At 36.7% G+C, this 20,167-nt stretch overlaps 1 protein-coding gene across 2 annotated transcripts in view; it reads right to left on the bottom strand.

The window, feature by feature from the left end:
* VAV3 (vav guanine nucleotide exchange factor 3) overlaps positions 1 to 20,167 on the bottom strand; it is a 399,772-nt gene that overhangs the window by 120,131 nt on the left and 259,474 nt on the right. For both annotated transcript variants that reach the window (XM_007449344.1, XM_007449345.1), the window contains exons 18-19: positions 17,840 to 17,865; positions 11,991 to 12,036 (exon numbers count right to left, since the gene is read on the bottom strand). In XM_007449344.1, coding sequence (XP_007449406.1) covers positions 11,991 to 12,036; positions 17,840 to 17,865 — 72 coding nt within the window. The remainder of the gene's footprint in view (positions 1 to 11,990; positions 12,037 to 17,839; positions 17,866 to 20,167) is intronic.

Below are 20,167 nucleotides of genomic sequence, written 5' to 3'. Positions count from 1 at the left end.
AAGCATAAAAGTTACAAAAACAAAAAAAAAACCCATAAATAAAATACCAATAACTATGACCACATGTGAATTTAAAACTTTATATAGAAACAAATAATAAGCTAGAAAAATTTTTTTGATAAATACGACCTTTTCTGGAGCAACCCTCTTGTCTCCATTCATGTTCTTCGACCCCCTACTTATAATATGGGCTTCAGTTTCAACACCATTTCCTGATGTTCACATCCTTAAAGTATTTGCCCCTTTTAAGCACAGGCCCTGCATTTCCCTGATCTCAAATCTTACACTATTACACCTTTGCTCCATGACACTGTGTGTTGTGTGAGGGAAAATATTGAATACATCTTGTTCATCTTTGTAAACTTCACACCAAGCCTGAATACTTGTCAAATGGTTGAACAAACAAATGAATAAACAAATATTTTCATGAAACAAAGTCAAGTGATAAAAGCAGGACATTAAATCGAAAATAGAGACATTTTATAAACACATGGCTACACACAAAGGAAACCAGTATTAGAAAAAAAGTGTATAACAAAACAAAACTGTAAAGGATGGTTATCTGAGTGAGGGATTACAGGCAATTTGTCCAGGAAACTTTTCTATACTTCCTTAACGTTTTCTGAATTTTTTAAGAATAAACTTTTCAAGGTGTAAAACTCTTTCAATTGAAGAATAGTTCATTTACAATATCATATTCATTTCAGGTATACAGCACTGTCATTCAGTATTTTTACAGATTATACTCCAATAAAAGTTATTATAAGATAATGGCTATAACTCCTTATGCTATATGGTATATCCTTGTTGCTTATCTAGTTTACACATAGTAGTTTGTATTTCTAAATCCCATACACCTAATTTGCCCATCTCCCTTTCCCTCTCCCCTTTGGTAACCACTAGTTTGTTTTCTATTTCTGTGAGTCTATTCTGTTTTGCATATACATTCATTTATATATTTTTTTAGATTCCACACATCAGTGATATCATACAGTATTGTCTTTGTCTGACTTATTTCACTAAGCATAATATTCTCTAGGTCCATCCATGTTACTGAAAATGGCAGAATTTCATTCTTTTTTATGGCTGAGTAATATTCTACTGTGTATATATACCACTATTTCTTTATCCATTCATCTGCTGACGGGCGCTTGGGTTGCTTCCATATCCTGGCTATTGTAAATAGTGCTGCTGCAAACACTGGGGTGCATGTATCTTTTTAAATTAGTTTTTTTTTTTTCCCCAGTAATGCCCAGAAGTGGGATTGCTGGATCATATGGTAGCTCTATTTTTAATTTTTTAATGTCCCTCCATACTGTTTGCCATAGTGGCTGCACCAATTTACATTCCCACCAACAGTGTACAAGGGTTAAAACTCTAATTTATCTAAGAAGTTCAAATGTCATTAAACAATAACAAAAACGCATGTGCTACCTCACCTTTAAAGTTAAAAAACATCAAAACAATATGTATATATAAAAATATGAAATATCGTGACATGAAAAATATGTTGACAACAAATATCTATGGTATTGGTCACTACGGTTATACAAAAGACAACATTCCAAAATAATGTGAACACAGTTTTCTAGAACTGCATGTTATTAAAATATTACACATTAAGTTATTTAACTCCTTAAAATGGCTTTCTTAAAAAAATCAATTGCATTCAAGTTTAATATTCAGACTGACAGAAATCATTCTTTCCATTTCAAAACTGTTAAGCAGAGTGAGTTCTGCTAGGTGTTATCCACCCAGCATGTTTCAGTGCCAGTGTCTACAGTTGTTTGTTTCAGAACCTCTAATTAGCTGCCTTATCTTTTGCAAGGGATTCTTCTGGTGCTAAGTTTTAATCGTCCAAATTAATTGAAATACTGTAGCAATTTCAGATTAACATTTTCAAAATTAACAATGCATAAAATAAAATCACCCATAAATCTGCTTTGTAACAGCAGCCACTAATGAAGTCTGCACAACATACCAGATCACACTGCTAATTTGCACTGTTCTATATAGCTAAACTTTAGGAAATAAGCTTTCCTCTGTCCAAAGGTTGGCATAAGTAGGGTACACAGAAGATCCCTAGAAGAATGGGGTCTCTGGAGCCAAACACTGCAATTAAGTCCTGGTACTTGCCAGGTGCTGTGTGACCCTGGGTAAATTACTCACCTCTCAGAGCTTTGGTTCCCTCCACTGAAAAGTAGCAATATCTCCCTCTTAGAGTTTGTAGCAGACGACTCTAAGATGAACCCCAATAATCCCTGCCTCCTGGTATTCACATGCTTGTTTATTCCCCTCCCCTGAATGTGGGCAAGACCTGTGACTTGCCTCTGGCTAATAGAAAGGTGATGGGATGTCATTTCCATGATTTTGTCATATAAGACTTAATTTTCCATCCTTCTAGGAGACTCCATCACCTTCTTGGCTTGTACACTTTGATGAAGTAAGCAGCCATGTTGGGGAGGCCCATGTGAGAACAGCCTCTGGCCAACAGCAAGCAAGGGATTGAACACTTCAGTTTAAGAGACCAAAAGGACCCAAATCCTGCCAAGCTGGGAATGACCTGAGCCTTCAGATGAGACATAGACCTAGCTAACATCTTGAGTGAGGTCTTATGAGAAACCCTGAAGCAGAGGACCCAGCTAAACCTCACCCAGACTTCTGACCCACAGAAACTGTGAAATAAAAAACATGCTGTTTTAAGCTGCTAAATGTATGGTAATTTGTTACACAGCAATAGAAAATTAATATAGGAGTGTTTAAGTATTAGTAATCACCACCACCACCATCACTTACAGAGCACTTACTATGTGCCAAACCTTGTTGATAAATGCTTTACCTATTATCTCATTTAATCTTCACAATGACAGCAGGAGGTGTCTGCTACTATTACCCCCCATTTTAGAGATGATAAAACAGGTTTACAGGTCCAAGATTGTACAACTAGTTAAGTGGAGGGGCAGGATACAAACCCAGATCTATGCCATTGCACAGTGCTCAGTCTAAACGGCTGTACAGTGCTGCCTCTGATGATCAACAAGTGTCCATGTAAGTGAAAGTGCCTAATACAGTTGGCCTTCCCTATCTGCAGATGTAGAACCCACAGGTAGGGAGGGCCGACTGTACTATGCAATTTTGTGTAAGAGACTTGAGCACCCGCAGATTGTGCTATCTGTGGGGGGTTCTGGAACCAATCCTCCATGGATACCAAGGGGCGACTGTACAGACAAAACGAGAAAAGATTCTTCCTTCTCCTTCCTTCCCATGATTCCTTTATTGCCACAGAGGCAGGTTATGGTCTAAACTTAATGCCTCAAGGGCTGCAGTCTCTGGCTCTCTGGCACTCTCATCCTGACCCTTCCAGTAGGGAGGGAACATTTCTTCCCACCTGCCTCCACAAAACATGCCGTCTTAGGTCTTGTTTCCCCAGTTCTCTAATTTGATGGACCAATCTACACTAACGTGTATGTAGGTAATGGTGGAACAAAGGATTATCTCCTTATAGAAACAGAGTACCTCTATCTAAAGGAGAATATCACATTGGTATTTTAGGTATAAAGACAGTGTTATAAGAAGATACTGTGATTCAAGAACACTTCCTTTTTGGTATCGCTGCAAACTAAAGCTGTGAGTAGGGATGAGCTTTTTGTCAAGACTCTCCAGTTCCCATTTTAGGTACATTCCTCAGGATTTACCTTGTCTGATACTAGAAAACAATCAAATAGAAGAGCCTACAAATGGAAAAAGGCCAAGGTAGAAGAGGTGGAAAACCCAGCCACAGTACGCCCAAGGAGGACAATGTCTAAAACGCATACACTATAACAGATGTACATTATAATCTGCTCAAACCAAGCTGCTCTTCTTTCCTTCCCCCATTCTTCTGTAAGCAAAGCTGTTCTTTCTTACAGAAAACAAATTTCCTGTGAACAGGCTGGGTCAGGCCCTCTCTGCATGCTAGAGGTGGACACAGAAGCCAGGTGGCTTATCACAGGTACCCTGGCTGCAGTGATGTCCTCAGAGATGAGCAGAGATCTGGGCCAGGCCAGTTAAAGACACCTTGGGATTTTTGTTAGAATTACTGGGGCAAAGGTGTCCAGTTTTCTCTGAGATTGCTTGCTGTGGGGAACTGAGAGTTGCTAGTGGCCAACTTTGCTTCCAAGTGACATAACCTGCCTGAGGTGCCTGTTGACAAAAAATCAACAGAAAAGAAAGGAAAACTGAGACACAAGGAGAAATGGAACCTGATATCATTTGAGCCCCTGGATCTGACTCTGCCTGAAGCCGAACGTGCTCCACTTTAGTTACCTAAGTCAGTAAATCCTCCACTCTTTTTTATTTTTTTCCCTTAAATTATAGATCTTCCTCATAGGACGGGGTCACATCCCAATAAACCCATTTTAAGTCAAAAATATTGTAAGTTGAAAATGCATTTAATACACCTAAACTACCAAACATCAGAGCTTAGCCTAGCCTACCTTAAACGTACTCAGAATACTTACATTAGCCTACAGCTGGGCAAAATCGTTGAACACAAAGCTTTTTTACAATAAAGGGTTGAATATCTCATGTAATTTATTAAATACTATACTGAAAGTGAAAAACAGAATGGCGGTAAGTATCTTGGTTGTTTACCCAGCGATTGTGTGGCTGACTGGGAGCTGCAGCTCGCTGCTTCTGCCCAGCATCTCTGAGAGCGTCATGCCACATATCGCTAACTGGGAAAGATCAAAATTCATCACTGGAAGTATGGTTTCTACCGAATGCATAACGCTTTCACACCATTATTAAAGTCGAAAAATCTTAAGTCAAACCATCTTAAGTCTGTAGTTTTGAAATGGTTTTATGCCACTTGACAAACAAGAGCACACTGGATGATACAGAATTGAGGTCAGAATATCAAACCTAGCAAGAGACTGATAACTTTATTTAAATATCTGTAGTTGTATATAAATGCACTTTTATTGATGTACTTGTTAGATACCTCGTCTCCCTGTCCTGTGCCCTCCTTTAGTCCACAATGAGTCTCCTTCATCCTGCCTACCTAGTCAACAACACCATTCATAAGTGACCACACACACTTTGGTGGTTCCTCATACACCACACGCTATTACTGTTGGACATGTTTATGTTTGTATGTCTTATCTCTCCAACAGAATTCCAAGGTCCTCAAAGACAGGGAAGCTTCCATATATTTCTAATATCTCTGCAGAAAAAAGTGAGTTTCAAAAGTTATCTGTAAAGAACAATTTAAAAAAACTGAACAAGCTTTTCTTTTCATTCAAATTAAAAATTTAAAAATCAACTTGAGTTGAATACACAAAGAGGTAAATAATTGCCAGTATGAGTCATTTTGATAGAAATTCCACAAACTCCATTCCAATGTTCTAATTACTTTGATAACCATTCTCACTATTTGTGTATAGAATGACTATAAAATTATAAACAGTTATGATACTAAGGATTACTTTATCAGTGTCTGTCCTCTTTCCTGGTATCAGGGCGATATTACTTATATCAAATATTGTTATTTGAAGCCAATACTTTTGCCGCAACTGGTTCCTCTCATTTACCTCACTTCAGACTAAAGTTCTGGAACAAGATTACCTGATTCTCATACGTTGTTGGCTCATAAGAAATTTGTGAAGTTTCTTTGCTTACTTAGCATTATATGGCATGTTCTTTTGCTTCTGACTACCAGGGCCGCAGATATAACAAAGGAAGTCCAGGCCATACCTGACCTTCCAAGTGAGGAAAGATTTTTCAATGATAAAAATGTTAAAAGCAGCTCACCAGGTTCAAGACTTCCTTTTCAGAATATTTTTCTAAATATGTAATAAATGCATACTTTTTCTCTAAGACATAATTACTATAGTAATAGAAATTATAAGTTAAAAGTGCATAAATGATCCAGAAGCAGGTTCAGTATATAGTACTCCAAATGTTTTTTAATTTCAATAATCACATTACTGATGCCATGCTTCCCATCTAAAGGCCCCCCGCTCCACCCCATGTACGTCTTCAAATATTCACCTTCCCCTCTTTTTCCTACGCCGGAGGTAACAGAGCCGTGTAAAAGACGGGTTGGCAAGGCATGGGCAAACCTGCTAGATGACAGCAATAGTGACCCTTTGTGAGCTCAGAATGAGCCTTCAAAGGGAAAAATAAATCCTCCCCAAACGAAAAAAAGATGCGAGGAAGGGACTGTGATGTACGTTTCAGAAAAATATCATCATGGTAAAGGGAATTAGGAAGGCAGTCCTGAAAATAACTACAAGGGGATCAAATGCCCTAGAGCAAAACCAGTCTTTTAGTCCATAGTTTAATAGAAACTTGAGAAAATCAGCTATTTTAAAAACCGGAGCAGGCTCTCCAGCACTGGTGCACAGCTTGGATTTCTCATTTCTCTGCAATGAATCTTAATCACTAAGTTCTATTGTCCCAGTTTTTTCACGTTCATTCTTTCAATGTGAAATGTATTTTTACAGTTTTACAATTATGCTCCTAATATTTAGATTAGGATTTATGTTTGATGAGAAATTCATTTTAGAGGTGACAGAAAAGACAGAAGTAGGTTTGACTGATTAATACGGAAATACTGTAATTTACAGATACTTTATTACTTATTTACTATAGACAAAAGCTCACTTACTAAAACTTCACGAATATACGTTTGTCTCCCTCAAAAAAAAAAAGGAAACAAGAAAAATGTAGTTTTAGATAAATAATTTTAAAAATCCTGGGTTGCTATTTTTCTCATCAATGTTTTCTACTTGAGAATTAAAAAGATAAAAGTTCTCTATCGAGCAAATTGGCATTATGTTTAAAAGCAAATCTAAAAGAAATCAACAATTCTGTTTAGATTTGGAATGAGTTTACCAATAATTTGAAATTAAAACATTAAGGAAAACTGTATTAAGTTGTAATTCAATGCAACAAACCAGCATAACAAAAATTTTATTTATATAAATGAAAACATATATAGACAACTCAGCTTAAAAGCAATCTTAGCCTACATTTGCTTCTCTCTTTTCCAATTCCTTTTGTTTTGCACTAATTACATAATTAGACCTTTTTATATGTTTACCAGACTATTCCCTAATTATTTTTATGCCACTATGCCATACTGTAATGAATCAGAGTATAAAATAGAATATTAAAATATTTTATATGCATACTCATCTACATGCATGTATGCAATCAAGACTTTGTGCCTGTATCTACTCCTTCCTTAGGCAGAATATAAACTGTGGAGGGGGGCCATGTTTTATAATTAATGACTTTGCTGGTGCTTATTGTTGTATAAGATACGAAGTTGGTAATGAATAAAAGATGTCTTGAATTCCTTTCTTCATACAGGAACAGATAGGAATGGCATTATTTACCAATCCTATCCACCTGAAAGAGAAAGTGACCATCTTTGAAGATGTCTCTTCTAAGAAACAGTAAGACATCTCCTCGGTGAACAAGAAAAAACAGTTTCTAAGCCACATTTTTCTCTGCGTAATCAAGAGTTTAAAAATGAACACATGTGACGCAAGAGCTCTCAGAAAGAACTCTGTTCACTTACTATTCAAGGTTATCACAAATCACATGAGTAACGTAAGATCAGAAGGAAAATGAGGTACCTAAACATTTCCCATCTACTCCATCTAATCTTTAGGTAGTGCAACACAGAACAACGGCCTGGATTTTTTAAAAGCTAGTGACTGTGGACTTAAATACGAGATGCTATGAGTTCCACAAATATGAGATAATTTTGCAATAGTCTAAAAACACAGGGTTGATTAAAAGAACACATATGCTGGTATATAGATTTGCCACATGCAAGCTAAAATAAATCTTGTATCTTCTCTACTCAGACAGAAGAAAACTTTTAAAGCTCAGTATTAAAATTTAATTGGTAACTTTGACCTTGGGTTCCACTTTAGGTGAAATATATTACACCAGTGCTCAGATTTTCTTGAGATTTATGATCTCATGTTCTTGAAAAAGGCCTAGCACCTCTGTGTTCCTGAAATAATTGATCTGTCTCTTATAAGTGTTATTTTCCTGAAACCAACATCTGCCTCAGGAAGAAAAGTACAAACTGATGAAAATACCCTGCTATATTTAAAAAATCCAAAAGAGCTACCAGAATTTGCATCTAACACATTACTATTACTATATTCATAAAAGCAGTCAAGATCATAAATTGATAAATTTCTTAGCACATAATAGAAGACAAGAAAAAGTCAACTAAACTGCAAAGCCATTTGTAAATAGTATCTATAAAGATTAACTACAATTATTAATAAAAAGTAAAAGTTTTAAATATGCAAATAAGGCACAATGTAAACCTCACATCTTTCGTGGTTTGAACTGAACTCCACAATATTTGCTTTTAACCTTGGGAGTTTTTCTTTCTTTGTTTCTTTATTGCAATCACAAACACTACTCACTTCACCAAAAAACTCTCAACCACCACTGTTGATTGTGTCTCTTCTTAAAGATAAGCAAAATACATTGGAAGTCATCAGGTAAGTAGGGAACAACAGCAAATCTGAAAATGACTGTGATAATGTAACTTCTAGTTTCACCTAGAATTCAACATAAAATTCTGAGTTTCTTTGCAAAGAAATAATTGGCAAATACTTTTGATTCTCCTACACATGACAAAACGTCCAATATTTAACATGCTCTACCACAAAGTAATTATTATAATAATTGCCACCTCTTAGCATTTATTACATACTTGGCACTGTTATAAGTACTTTTCATGTATTAACTCATGCAATGCTCAAAACAACTTTGTAAGGTAGCTACTATTATTAATCTCCTTTTACAAATGAGGAAACTACAGAGAGGAAGCAAATTGCCAAAGGTCAACAGCAAGTAAACAGCTAAGTTGGGTCCTCAGCCTAGGCAATGTGGCTCAGAGCCATGCCTTCCACTATTGGACTATTCCATATTCCTTGAGTATACTGGTCCACTTTATCAGCAGGAGGAGTTTAAAAAGCAAGAGAGCCAGTGCATGCAGAAGAAGTATATAGCCATTCATTAATTCATTTAACAAATATTTATTAAGCACCAACTGAAACCGTATGCAAGCCCCTGTGTCCTTGTCCTCTGAAGTAAAAGGCTTTTGCTTTAATTTCCCAGGCCTCCCTTGAGTCTCAAAAGGCTGGCTCAAGAGTTAATGATTGGGAAATGTGAAGATGGTGGAGAAACAAAGAATAGCTGTTGGGCTGGGGAACTGGTAACAATTTAGACTATAAATCCGCCACATGGCAGAATCACAGAACTCACAGTTCCCTGAAAGATACAGAAAAAGTCCTGACACACATTCTTAAGTTGTTTTTACAGGGAGCAGACCCCCTCCAGATGAAAACTGCTGATCACAAAAACGTACAACCTAGACTGGTTGACACCAGAAGGCTGATGATGCTTGAAAGTTCACCCTGATGTCAACCAATCCAAGAATTGTGCAAGAGCTGATTACACACCTTGTAGTTCCCTCCCTCACACTGCCTTTAATACCCCGTCCCTGAAAGTCTTTTGAGCATGAGCTGCCCATTCTCCTCCCTTGGTGCCCTGCAATAAATGCTGTACTTTCCTTCACCACAACCTGGTGTCAGTAGATTGGCTTTACTGCCCGAGGATGAGTGGACCTAAGTTTGGTTCAGTAACACTACTACCCAAAGAACTATGCATTAAGTTCCTTTCCAGAACAAAAGGTCTACGGAGAAGATATGTAATTTACTTTGGACATGGCTCTGAAATTTGGACCTGGTGAAGTGGTTACATCTGACCTCCCAAATTCTTTAATCACTTTTTTTCTACAAGCCACTCTAAGTGAGGCCCTGGAAAGTAGTCAGTGTGTTAACACTTGGAAAAGACAACTAAAATAGCTAAAAGAGAAAAGATTAAAGGACCTTTCATAGTAAAAACACTGATAGCAAATAATGCTCCTTGGAAGCAGTCTGTCCATGCTTAGGAGGTCTCAGTTTTATTGATCCCTTGTTTAAATATCCTGGAGTGGAACTTCTCCCACACAACTGTGAAAATCTTAACAATAGTTACATCAAGATCAACTCAGAGTACAACAGTCAGTCATCAAGCTAGGGTTAACTTTGAGCAAAAAAGCTTTGCAACTTGCCAAGAGAAAGTAATAAACAGAAATAAGCAAAGATAAAAAAGACAACCAACTCTAAGCACATAATTCAAGCCTAACGTCAAAAGACACTCTACAGGGAGAAATGATTATTACATTAGGATCTACAACAGGCAAGATCATCAACTATTTGCTTTCTTTTCAAAAGTGTGGAAGAATGAGAAAACACATATGTATTTACTATAGCTAATGGAAAGCTATGTGTGTGTGTGTGTGTGTGTGTGTGTGTATATATATATATATATATATATATATATATATACAGCTATGTATATTATATGTAATACATATATTTTTTTTTCCCCAAACATAACATATGGCACTACTTCTTTTGTATTTGTAAGTTTATTCTTCATGAAGTTCTAAAAACTTTGGACAAATATAAATACCAGAAGAGCAATACCTATAGAAAGCCATCACCTTTGGGATAAAGGAAGATAAACTATTTTACTATTGGTCTACTTTGCCATATTTATAATCTGTGAATTCATTATACCTCCCTTTAAATAATCTAAGGGCTCCTAAAAATTCTGGCTATAATGTACATAGTTAAAAGTCAAATGTGTTCCTACTGACACACTGTATATATAGAAATGCATTTCCTTGGGGGAAAATAGATTAAATGAAAATGCCCATAGAAGAAAGAGAAAATAATATTTATAAAGTTTAGGTAATTTTCAGAAACAGAAATACTATAACTCATACAAAATAAAGAAAAAATATTATGTTCACAGTCATACACTCCTACTAAATAAAACAGAAGAAGTCACTTTTAAATATTATTGTAGAGTTTTCTGCAAAGGGTATCGTCTTGGGAAAGTCAGAACCAATAAAAAAGTAAACCAGAACCCCTAATTTTTTTAATGGCCTTAATTTTGTTCTGTACTTAAAAGATTTAAACTGATCTCAGGACACAAGTGAGGCAATTTCTAGCCAGAGGCAACAAAGCTCCCATAAATCTTTTCAAACAGCTCATAAACTGGCATGGCTACCAGGGGTGTGGTTTCAGTGAAAAGCTATAATGCTTTGAAAGCTAAACTTTACAACTAGGTGAACACTGTTTACGATGAGAAAACAAAACACATAATCCAGATTCTTTTCCAGCAAGACTACTCTATATTTCATGTTCTACTTGATTTATTATTACGTTCATATATTTGGAATCCTTTAGCCATGAATATCTTTTACTCACAATAATATGACCATATACACAACAAATTTTTGGTAATTAAAACTATGGAAGGCATTGCTTAATGGACGAAAAATAATTATATGAAAATAATGACAGGGTCAACCTCATGATATTAAACAGGAAACAACTGAACACTCTCTGCAGACAAAGAATTGGTCTCTGGAGAGGACACTTGTTCACAAAGTCCTTAAACTCATTCTTGTATTATAAAATAATATAGATATAGGATAAAGAAAAGTATTTTCCCAAATGGGGAGGGTGCCAAAGTTGTCTGGTTTATGACCTCCCCCCCACCCCCTCAGAACATGCTGATTTTTTAAGTGCTGATTGATTTTTTCCAGGTTTGGGAGGGAGCAGGGAAAGGGTGTTGGATATGTTAGCATTAACCAGGCACCCTGAGGCTGTTCAGTAAGCAAATAACCAGCTCAACTGCTGATTGCGGAAAGACTGTGGTACTGATGGTTACTCATCACATGACCCTGTCCAAGGTAAATGATTTACACAGTAGACGGTCACCTCCTGGTCACACATTATATAACAAACTGGGAGGAACACAGGCCAACAATCTGTCTGACTTTCTACAGCAATTCCCATATACTTTCATAATCACTTAACTGAAAAAATGATTATAGATGTTTAATCACACACCTGGATCCACCTGTCTGGGGGTTCTTCGGAGTCCATTGGCCCGTTTCTGTACAGAAAGGTAAAACAAAGAACAACAAAGATTTCGTGTTATCACACTGTATTATTTTGTGACACTTTGGAAGTCCAATGAATGTTGCATTTTTTCCATTTAACACTACGACATTTAAAATAGATAACCAACAAGGACCTACTGCATAGCACAGGGAACTCTGCTTAATACTCTGTAATGACTTGCATGGGAAAAGAATATAAAAAAGAGCGGATATGTGTATATGTATAACTGATTCACTTTGCTGTACAGCAGAAACTAACACAACATTGCAAATCAACTACACTCCAAAAAAAACTTTTTTTTTTAAAGTATGACTAAATTTGATCAAAACACTTGGTTCCAAGGTTTCTTTTTATAATTTTTGTTTCTCTAATAAGTCTTCCACTTGAACAATACTGCATTTGGTAAATCATTGATATAACACTATGGGAAAGAAATATCTTTTCATTCACCATCTCTGGGGATTATAACTCATTTTTTTAAGTCATAATGACTATAGGAATTATGAAAACAAAGCCCAGGCAGCCATTTTTGCTTAGAAAATGCTCCCAACAAAGAGTTTTGATCTCCAAAACTCTAACGCAGCTATTTTTGAGGCCTGACAGACCTGGAGAAAGTCAGTCCGAAAGACAGGGACTGGAGAAATTATACAACCTCCAAACAAAGATCTCAAGCTCTGACTTTAGCAAACACTTAAATGAGAATGGTGTTTTAATTATGGATCAGTGATATCTGAATATTTTAAGAAACAAAACAGCCATGCAGCTTGTGAACCATGAAAGTAAATTCTTATTATAGAAAAGGAATCCATAAGAAAAATTGTGCATTACAAAAATTATAGATAAGATGCAAAACAAAAGAGGTTTTAAATCTTTGAAAATGCCTGTTTACACATTCGATTTCACAAGCATTAAATTAATTCCTACCTAATAACTATGGTAATCGGACTAATTAATAAGAACTTGATTTTCACTTTTTGTTATATAACTGGATGAAATGCTCAGTCTGTTACTACCATATAACTCAGATATTCACAAAAGAAATTTTCTTTCTACATGTGTTGGGGTTTGTGCCTGTGTGTGGAGACTCGGTTTCATTCAGAGCAGACTTGGCTTTGCCAAGCACACATTAGCCATGGGTTTTTCTTAGGGTTCTTCCTGTTGTTTTTATTCATAAGTTAAATGGGGCCTCAAAGCAGATGTCAGTGTTCTCAGGTAAAAGCAAATTGGAGAATTATTAAAAATATAAATTTTGTTTTGAACCCAACTACTTTTAAAATGGATTTGTGAAGGCCTAATATGATCATTAAATCAGCATTGAAGCTATACTGAACAAGGTGGATGGCTATACTGAAAAAAAAAAAAAAACCCTAGTATAAAGAGAGCGCTGTGAGTGAGGAGAAGAAAATATCACACTGGGTTTCTTAACAGCCAAGCACAAAACAGGGAAGCATGATGAGTTATAGGTTCATATCCAATAACTCGGAAGAAAACTGCTTTCAAAAAAGAAACCTTTTCTGTCTAAAACTTTATAAAATTTTTAGAGCTCTCTACATAAATGACAATATTTTCAACAGGAAAATATATAATGATGGATGTCTTGTGGCTATTTACCTCCTGCATTTTCCTCCACCTTCTTAATGTACAACAGGAGCTGTTTTTCTACTACTCTAACTCCTCTTACTATCAAAGTGCTTGGAAGGCAAGAAAGAATTCAAACTTTGGGTCTTATTCCTACTAGCCCTAAACTAGTACTATTTTAAAACTATTAACTTAGAAAGTGTAAAAGGGAATTTCAGTTCAAGAGCAACTCTATATGACCCTGAAGTTAGGATTAAAATAGGGAACATGGTGCAATTATTAAGAGTATGGATTCTATGATCTGACTGCATAAATTCAAATTCAGACCCTCCCTGTCACTCGACACCTGTTTGATTGGGAGCAAATCAGTTGAAGTCTCTTTGCCTGTTTTTTCATCTATAAAATGGGGATAATAATAGCACCTATTTCATAGCATTTGTGGTGAGAGTTAAATGAGTTAATTTATGTTAAATGCTTGGAACAGTTCCTGACACATAGTGAGGATTATTAAGTGATAGCTTATTATTATTATTATTGATATAATCGTCATTATTATTCATTTCGTGATATTTTGAATGTTTAAACTCAGGTAAATGATAAATTTTGCTACTAAAGTATTACCCCTACTATTTATATTTTAGGTTTTTCCTCCTGAAAGTCATTGCAAATCAGTGACCCTGAAAACAAACATTTCTACAGGAAGAGTAGACAGTGGAACAAACTATGATCTGGTGCATTTTAAAAAAGAGAGAAGCTACTTAGACCAAGTACATTGGAGAGCTTGAGATTTATTATACCTTTAAAGCACCTAAAAAGTATTTTATATTGTAAAAAATTTGGAAATGTTTAGCAGAACATATTTAAACAATGTTAAAGTGTAAATTTCAACTGTTATTCTATCATACCTTATCCAACATACTCCACTCCCCCACCTATATTCTCAAAAGCCTGCGATAGAGCTGGACAAGATGCTGTCCCTAGCAGGGAGAAGAGGGCACATCCAGTTGCCACCCCTGGGAGCTCTCAGTTACAGCCCCACGAGATCGGACAATCAGTCTTCAGCACAGTCTCAACTTCTTTGATCTACCGAGAAGTAGGGGATGTGCGAGTGGCGACAACCAAACAACCTGATTTTATTTCTTGCTTCATTACCTATTACCTTGTCTTTCTCTAAAAGAAATGCCTTTATTAAGATGCTGTCCCTAGCAGGGAGAAGAGGGCACATCCAGTTGCCACCCCTGGGAGCTCTCAGTTATAGCCCCACGAGATCGGACAATCAGTCTTCAGCACAGTCTCAACTTCTTTGATCTACCGAGAAGTAGGGGATGGGCGGGTGGCGACAACCAAACAACCTGATTTTATTTCTTGCTTCATTACCTATTACCTTGTCTTTCTCTAAAAGAAATGCCTTTATCGTCCAAGAATCTCTCTTCTTGCCTCTTTTAGGAGAAACCTAATTCTCTCTGTTGACTTTACCAACACAACGAGCAAAGTTTCATTTGCTATATGAAACTGGCTTTGGTTCCTCTACCTATTTTAAAAGCAGAAAAACCTACGTTAAGGAATAGTTTTGAAGTAGCTATATATTAAATAGATATGTGATGATAACCTTGCTTCCTGGAGCTAGAAGTGGCTTCTGAAGGTCCACTCCAGAATGGGAGGCAAGATGAACATCCCAGGTTAGGGAGGCCCAGGGCGATCCTGTGGCTATTGAGAACTGACCTACCTTGAGAATGAAGTGTGAAATTAAAAATTCACAATCATGGCCATTGAAAGGGGAACAGAAGAGGACTACGAATTGGTACATGGAGAAAAAGAAGACCTCCAAGAGAGGGGGGAAAAAAATCACAGAGCTTACAAAAGGTCTTCATTGGTACTTCTGGGAAGACTCCTAAACATCATATAAGCATCTGCCTCAGAGAGTGAATATACCTTCCACAAAGTCTTAGTGGGGAGGTATGGAGTGAAAGATGTTTCTTAACATTCTTTTGCTATACTTGTCCCTTATGCTAAGCTAAAGTTTCCAAATAGGTTGGCCAGTATAAGATTTTACTATAATTATCCATCCAAAGTAGAGATTATTAGCAGAATCACACATTAAATAAAAATTACACTTTGTATAATCAAAAGTTAAGCAAGTCACTGAAGCAAGTCACTAAAATACTGATGCTGCATTTAAAAAAAAATCAATGTGAAAATTAATTACTTTCAGAATAGGCTTACGTGTAATTTTTAAGAGTATAAAATGTCTGGAGAGAATTATTTTGTATCATAATTTTGTATCAGTGTGAAAATTATTAACCACTTCTTATTAGCACACTTTCTGTCTGTAAATACGCCCATTTCTCATTGCTTAAATAAAATCAAGTGAAATCATCTTGCCCAGGGCCGGGGTGGGGGGATACATGTATACCCTTATCTAAGGGGGTAAAGGTAAAGTAATATTGAGTTAAAGTTCAAAGCTCTACGAGGAAATCTGTCTCAATTATCTAATAACAGTGTGAGAGTAAGAGAAAGAAGGCTTCTTTCCAAGATCTTCATTGACACTGCTGGAAGAATCCTTACAGTCCTGATGAAAAATCTTACCTATTGACTAAACACTAAAAACAAGTTTATGTTAATTTATTTTAGCCCTAGCAGAACTCACATGACCTATTTTTTAAATACTATTATCCTGTTATGCATTCCTTGAGCTAGATTCTAAAGCCTAAAATATAGTCAACTGATAACACTTTAAGGGTGCATGTGAATTTCCTCACATCACATTCTTGATACCCTGTATGTACAAATTATATGCCTATACAAAAAAGTAAAAACAGTTACCTCTTGTTTGACATCTTGCTGTGCTTTTCATTATTTTTACCAACTATATAAATGCCAGCCTATTAAAAACATACTAATACTATACTACTCTTAATGAGATATAATTGTCATGTGCTAAAATAATTTGACATAGAATGCTTTTTGTCATTCTTTTATTCTGAAATTCTCAGATTACTATATTTCTGGTTCATATAACTAATCACAGACATTTTACATTTTAATTTTCTTTGCTATGATATTTTTTGGTGGTCAGGTAAGAAACGTATTATTTTTGGTTGACGCCCAAGGTACTGGTTGCCTGTAATCTGCTATATTTTTCATTCTTTCATACTTTCTTAAAAGAGCTTTATTCTTTTTTTTTTACATCTTTATTAGAGTATAATTGCTTTACAGTGGTATGTTAGCTTCTGCTTTATAACAAAGTGAATCAGTTATACATATACATATGTTCCCATAGCTCAAGAGCTTTATTCTGAGAGGTGACAGGGATCTCGTACTTCTAAGCCATTAGACCTCAGACTCTGTGTGAAACCAAAAGGATATGTTATCAGATTTTGATTTCATCAATAAGACATGAATGAATCACATTTGTGCTCAAATGGAAAACTGGCAGAAACAAGTAACCACATCCTTAGATGAAGAACCTTAGAACATTTTAGTACTAGCGAATGTTGGGCAGTGACACTGTTTCATGATAGAGGACAGGTCTACTGACTTCCTGGGATGAGGGCCACCCTTCCTTCTGTCTGTCCTAGCAGGATCAGAGATTCATTCCAAGAGAATGCCTTCAGATGCTTTAAGTTTTTATTTTTAATTACTTTTAAATTTTAATTAAAACATTAAAGTAACAAATAGGAAAACACATTTGCTGGAACAACTTTAGATGGTATAACCAGGCAGGAAGTCAGCTTGAACTTACAGTTGAGAGACTGAAAGCGATGTAGTGCGTCATTTATTTGATTTACAAATTTTATAAAAGTGAATTTATGTTGATTTGGTTATGTATCAAGTTTTATAAGCCTCAGGGTTTGTGGAATTCTGTAGCTGGGAACTAGGGAAATGTACCCCCATATTAGTGCCACAACATTGCTACAATATTTATTTGAAATTTACCTGAATAAGTGAGTACCTAAGACTGAAATGTCCCATCTCACACACATTCTTAGATGAAATACTCACATTTTTCCTCTACCTAAGATCTTCAGATGGTATCTGAAAGTTCCTCTGATTTATCCTGTGCATTTCACTCACAAGCACTTGATTGCTCACTCTAGCTCTGTTTTCTATCCATTTTAAAAGGCACATTTAACATTCTAGGAGTTCGAGCCTGCTTAAGTTAGCGAACAATTTGAAATGCAAAAGTTATACAAAAAAAATGTAAACATTAACCTTACCTCGGATGGTTTGAGCGTCCCTTGTTCTGAAACAAATGTAAAAATTGGCATTGTCAGTTATTTTGTTTGGTTAGCAACCTTGTTCTCTGCAGCGTGGTAAAACGCTACTGCTTTGTTTTCCTAACATATCTGTAATATATTTCCAGGGTCCCTCAGGCAGGGCTAGTAATTGTTTTGCAACCGGGTTCTCTTGCCTTATTGGCTTGTCAGGAAAGTGACTCATAGTACTAAATGACTTCTAGGTTATGCTTAACTTTTTCAATTGTTTATTAAGCAATTTCAATCCAACCACATAAAGCTCCTTGAAACAGGGACTTGCACTAAGTTTATGTGCAAAAGAGAAAGCTAGATGGGAACCTTTCTTTCAACACACCCAGTTTTAAGGGTTAAACACAAATAATTTACAAACGTAGTACACTGACTACAACAATTGCAAACTTAACACATACAATTTGCACATGAATTTTTCTGCATTAAGGGGCTATTGCTTTTGGTTTTAATTTGGGGGGAATACAGTTTAATTTAAAGATGGAAATTTAAAAAGGACAGGATTCAATCCTAATGCTAATTTTCCTTTCATCTCAGTGTACCTGTCTGTAAATAGAAACAACAATCTCCATTACATTTCAGTTCCTGAAAATGACTAACAGCCAGGAAGGGCCCTGAGATCTTCAGGTAAGTAACATGGCAGAGGGCAAAGGGTATCTCTGAAAGGAAAGGCACACACTGCATGTGGAAAATGCTGGTGGTTATTATTTTGCTTCCTTTCCCCATATCCAGGAGCACCTATGCATGTTACAATTTCTCCAGACTGTGAAGGAAAACAACTCATCATTTGCGCCTATGCCTATACTTTTCTCAACCAGAATGATCCTCTGGAGAAGGATCTGAGAAGAGAAGACACTGACGGAAATATCAGGAGAGAAAGGGCAGCTCTGTCAGCCTAAATGAACCTCTTATAGAGGTTCCAAAAAGCCTCACAACCAGAGTTCCAGGGGAAAAGTACCAGAACACCTTACTAGCTGTCACAGATTGTTTGACACAGGAAGACTGCCTGGGGCATGGAACAGGAGGTTTTTGGGGCTTTTTGTTTTTTTTCTGGAGAAAAGCAAAGCCTGCATTTCTTTGTCAATTTCAACCCTAACATACTAACTTTCATACATAACTGCCTTCTATGAAGTCATTTTTACCAGGTCTGAAGTTGGCCTTTACAAAGGACAGAAAGGTATTTTCCTTTCCCTCTCTGCTAGAAATATGCAAAGTTGCAGAAGAAAGACTGCCTAAGAGAACTGGATTGGGGAGAGAATCTATGAAAGTACCGTTCTGCTGGATGCTGTGCCCAGACTTAGAACCCAGGTTAGGTGAACTTGGGTTCCTAACGGAACAGTTGTGATACCTGTTCCGCAGATTTGACCAGAAAGACCTATATGCCAGAAAAGCCCTACACTACTTTCTTCTTCTACTGTTGAGTTAGAGAAAGAGCCTGAACTGGGAGTCACAATCTACAAGAAGCACCAAACAGGAGGGGAGTTTAAGTTTTCCATCCAAGGAGATTCAGGAAAGCTTTGATATTTCCCGATGACCTCTAAAATGGGAAAACCTCAGATCTTTCATGGTCAGTGTTTAAAAATGAGTGTGCACCTTAATTTTAATTCAGAAGTATTTTTTTTCCTGACTCTGCAGAGAAGTGTTTTTATGTCCTGGTGAAGTAGGTCTGTTATAATATGCTTTAAATGTATTTTATTTTTGGCATAAAACCTACGATAGCCCATGTAGCAGTAGTTGGCACACCACGTTCCAGGAGTGCTCTGGGTTTCCTCAGGAAGAGGAAACCATGGTATCTAAGGTGATGATCTAGCTATGCAGATACTTGCACCTCTTTACCCAGAAAACAGATCTGGGAACAGAAGCCCCTCATTTACAGGCCCTTCTTATGTTGTTGCTTAGTGCAAGCCGGCCAGGTCCCGGCATGAGTGAGCACTGACCATGGAACACAAGAGGCATGAATGCAACTGGCAAAGTGAGGAATAAACTAGACTCGGCTGACCACCTTACCCAACACTCTCTCCTTCATTTCTCCCACTGGCTGTTGTCTTCTGCTTTCTTTCTTTGCATCTCATCAAGCGACTCAGCTTTCCTCATAATTCTTATTGGATGTACCTGCTCTTCACAAAGCCTCCTCTGTGTAACCCAAATAGGAAAATGGAAAATGGGCTTTGTGCTGGGTGCAACTCCAACTCTGAGGACCTGAGTCCTTAATTGGGGCTTACCCTTTCCTTGCCACTACTCCCTGTCCTCAGGACCACCACATTCCCCCACCTTCACTGC

Source organism: Lipotes vexillifer, unplaced genomic scaffold (genome assembly GCF_000442215.2).
Source record: "Lipotes vexillifer unplaced genomic scaffold, Lipotes_vexillifer_v1.1 scaffold393, whole genome shotgun sequence".
Classification (NCBI taxonomy): Eukaryota; Metazoa; Chordata; class Mammalia; order Artiodactyla; family Lipotidae; genus Lipotes; species Lipotes vexillifer.
Note: the sequence above shows the minus strand (reverse complement) of the source record. Positions and strands in the feature narration are given on the sequence as shown.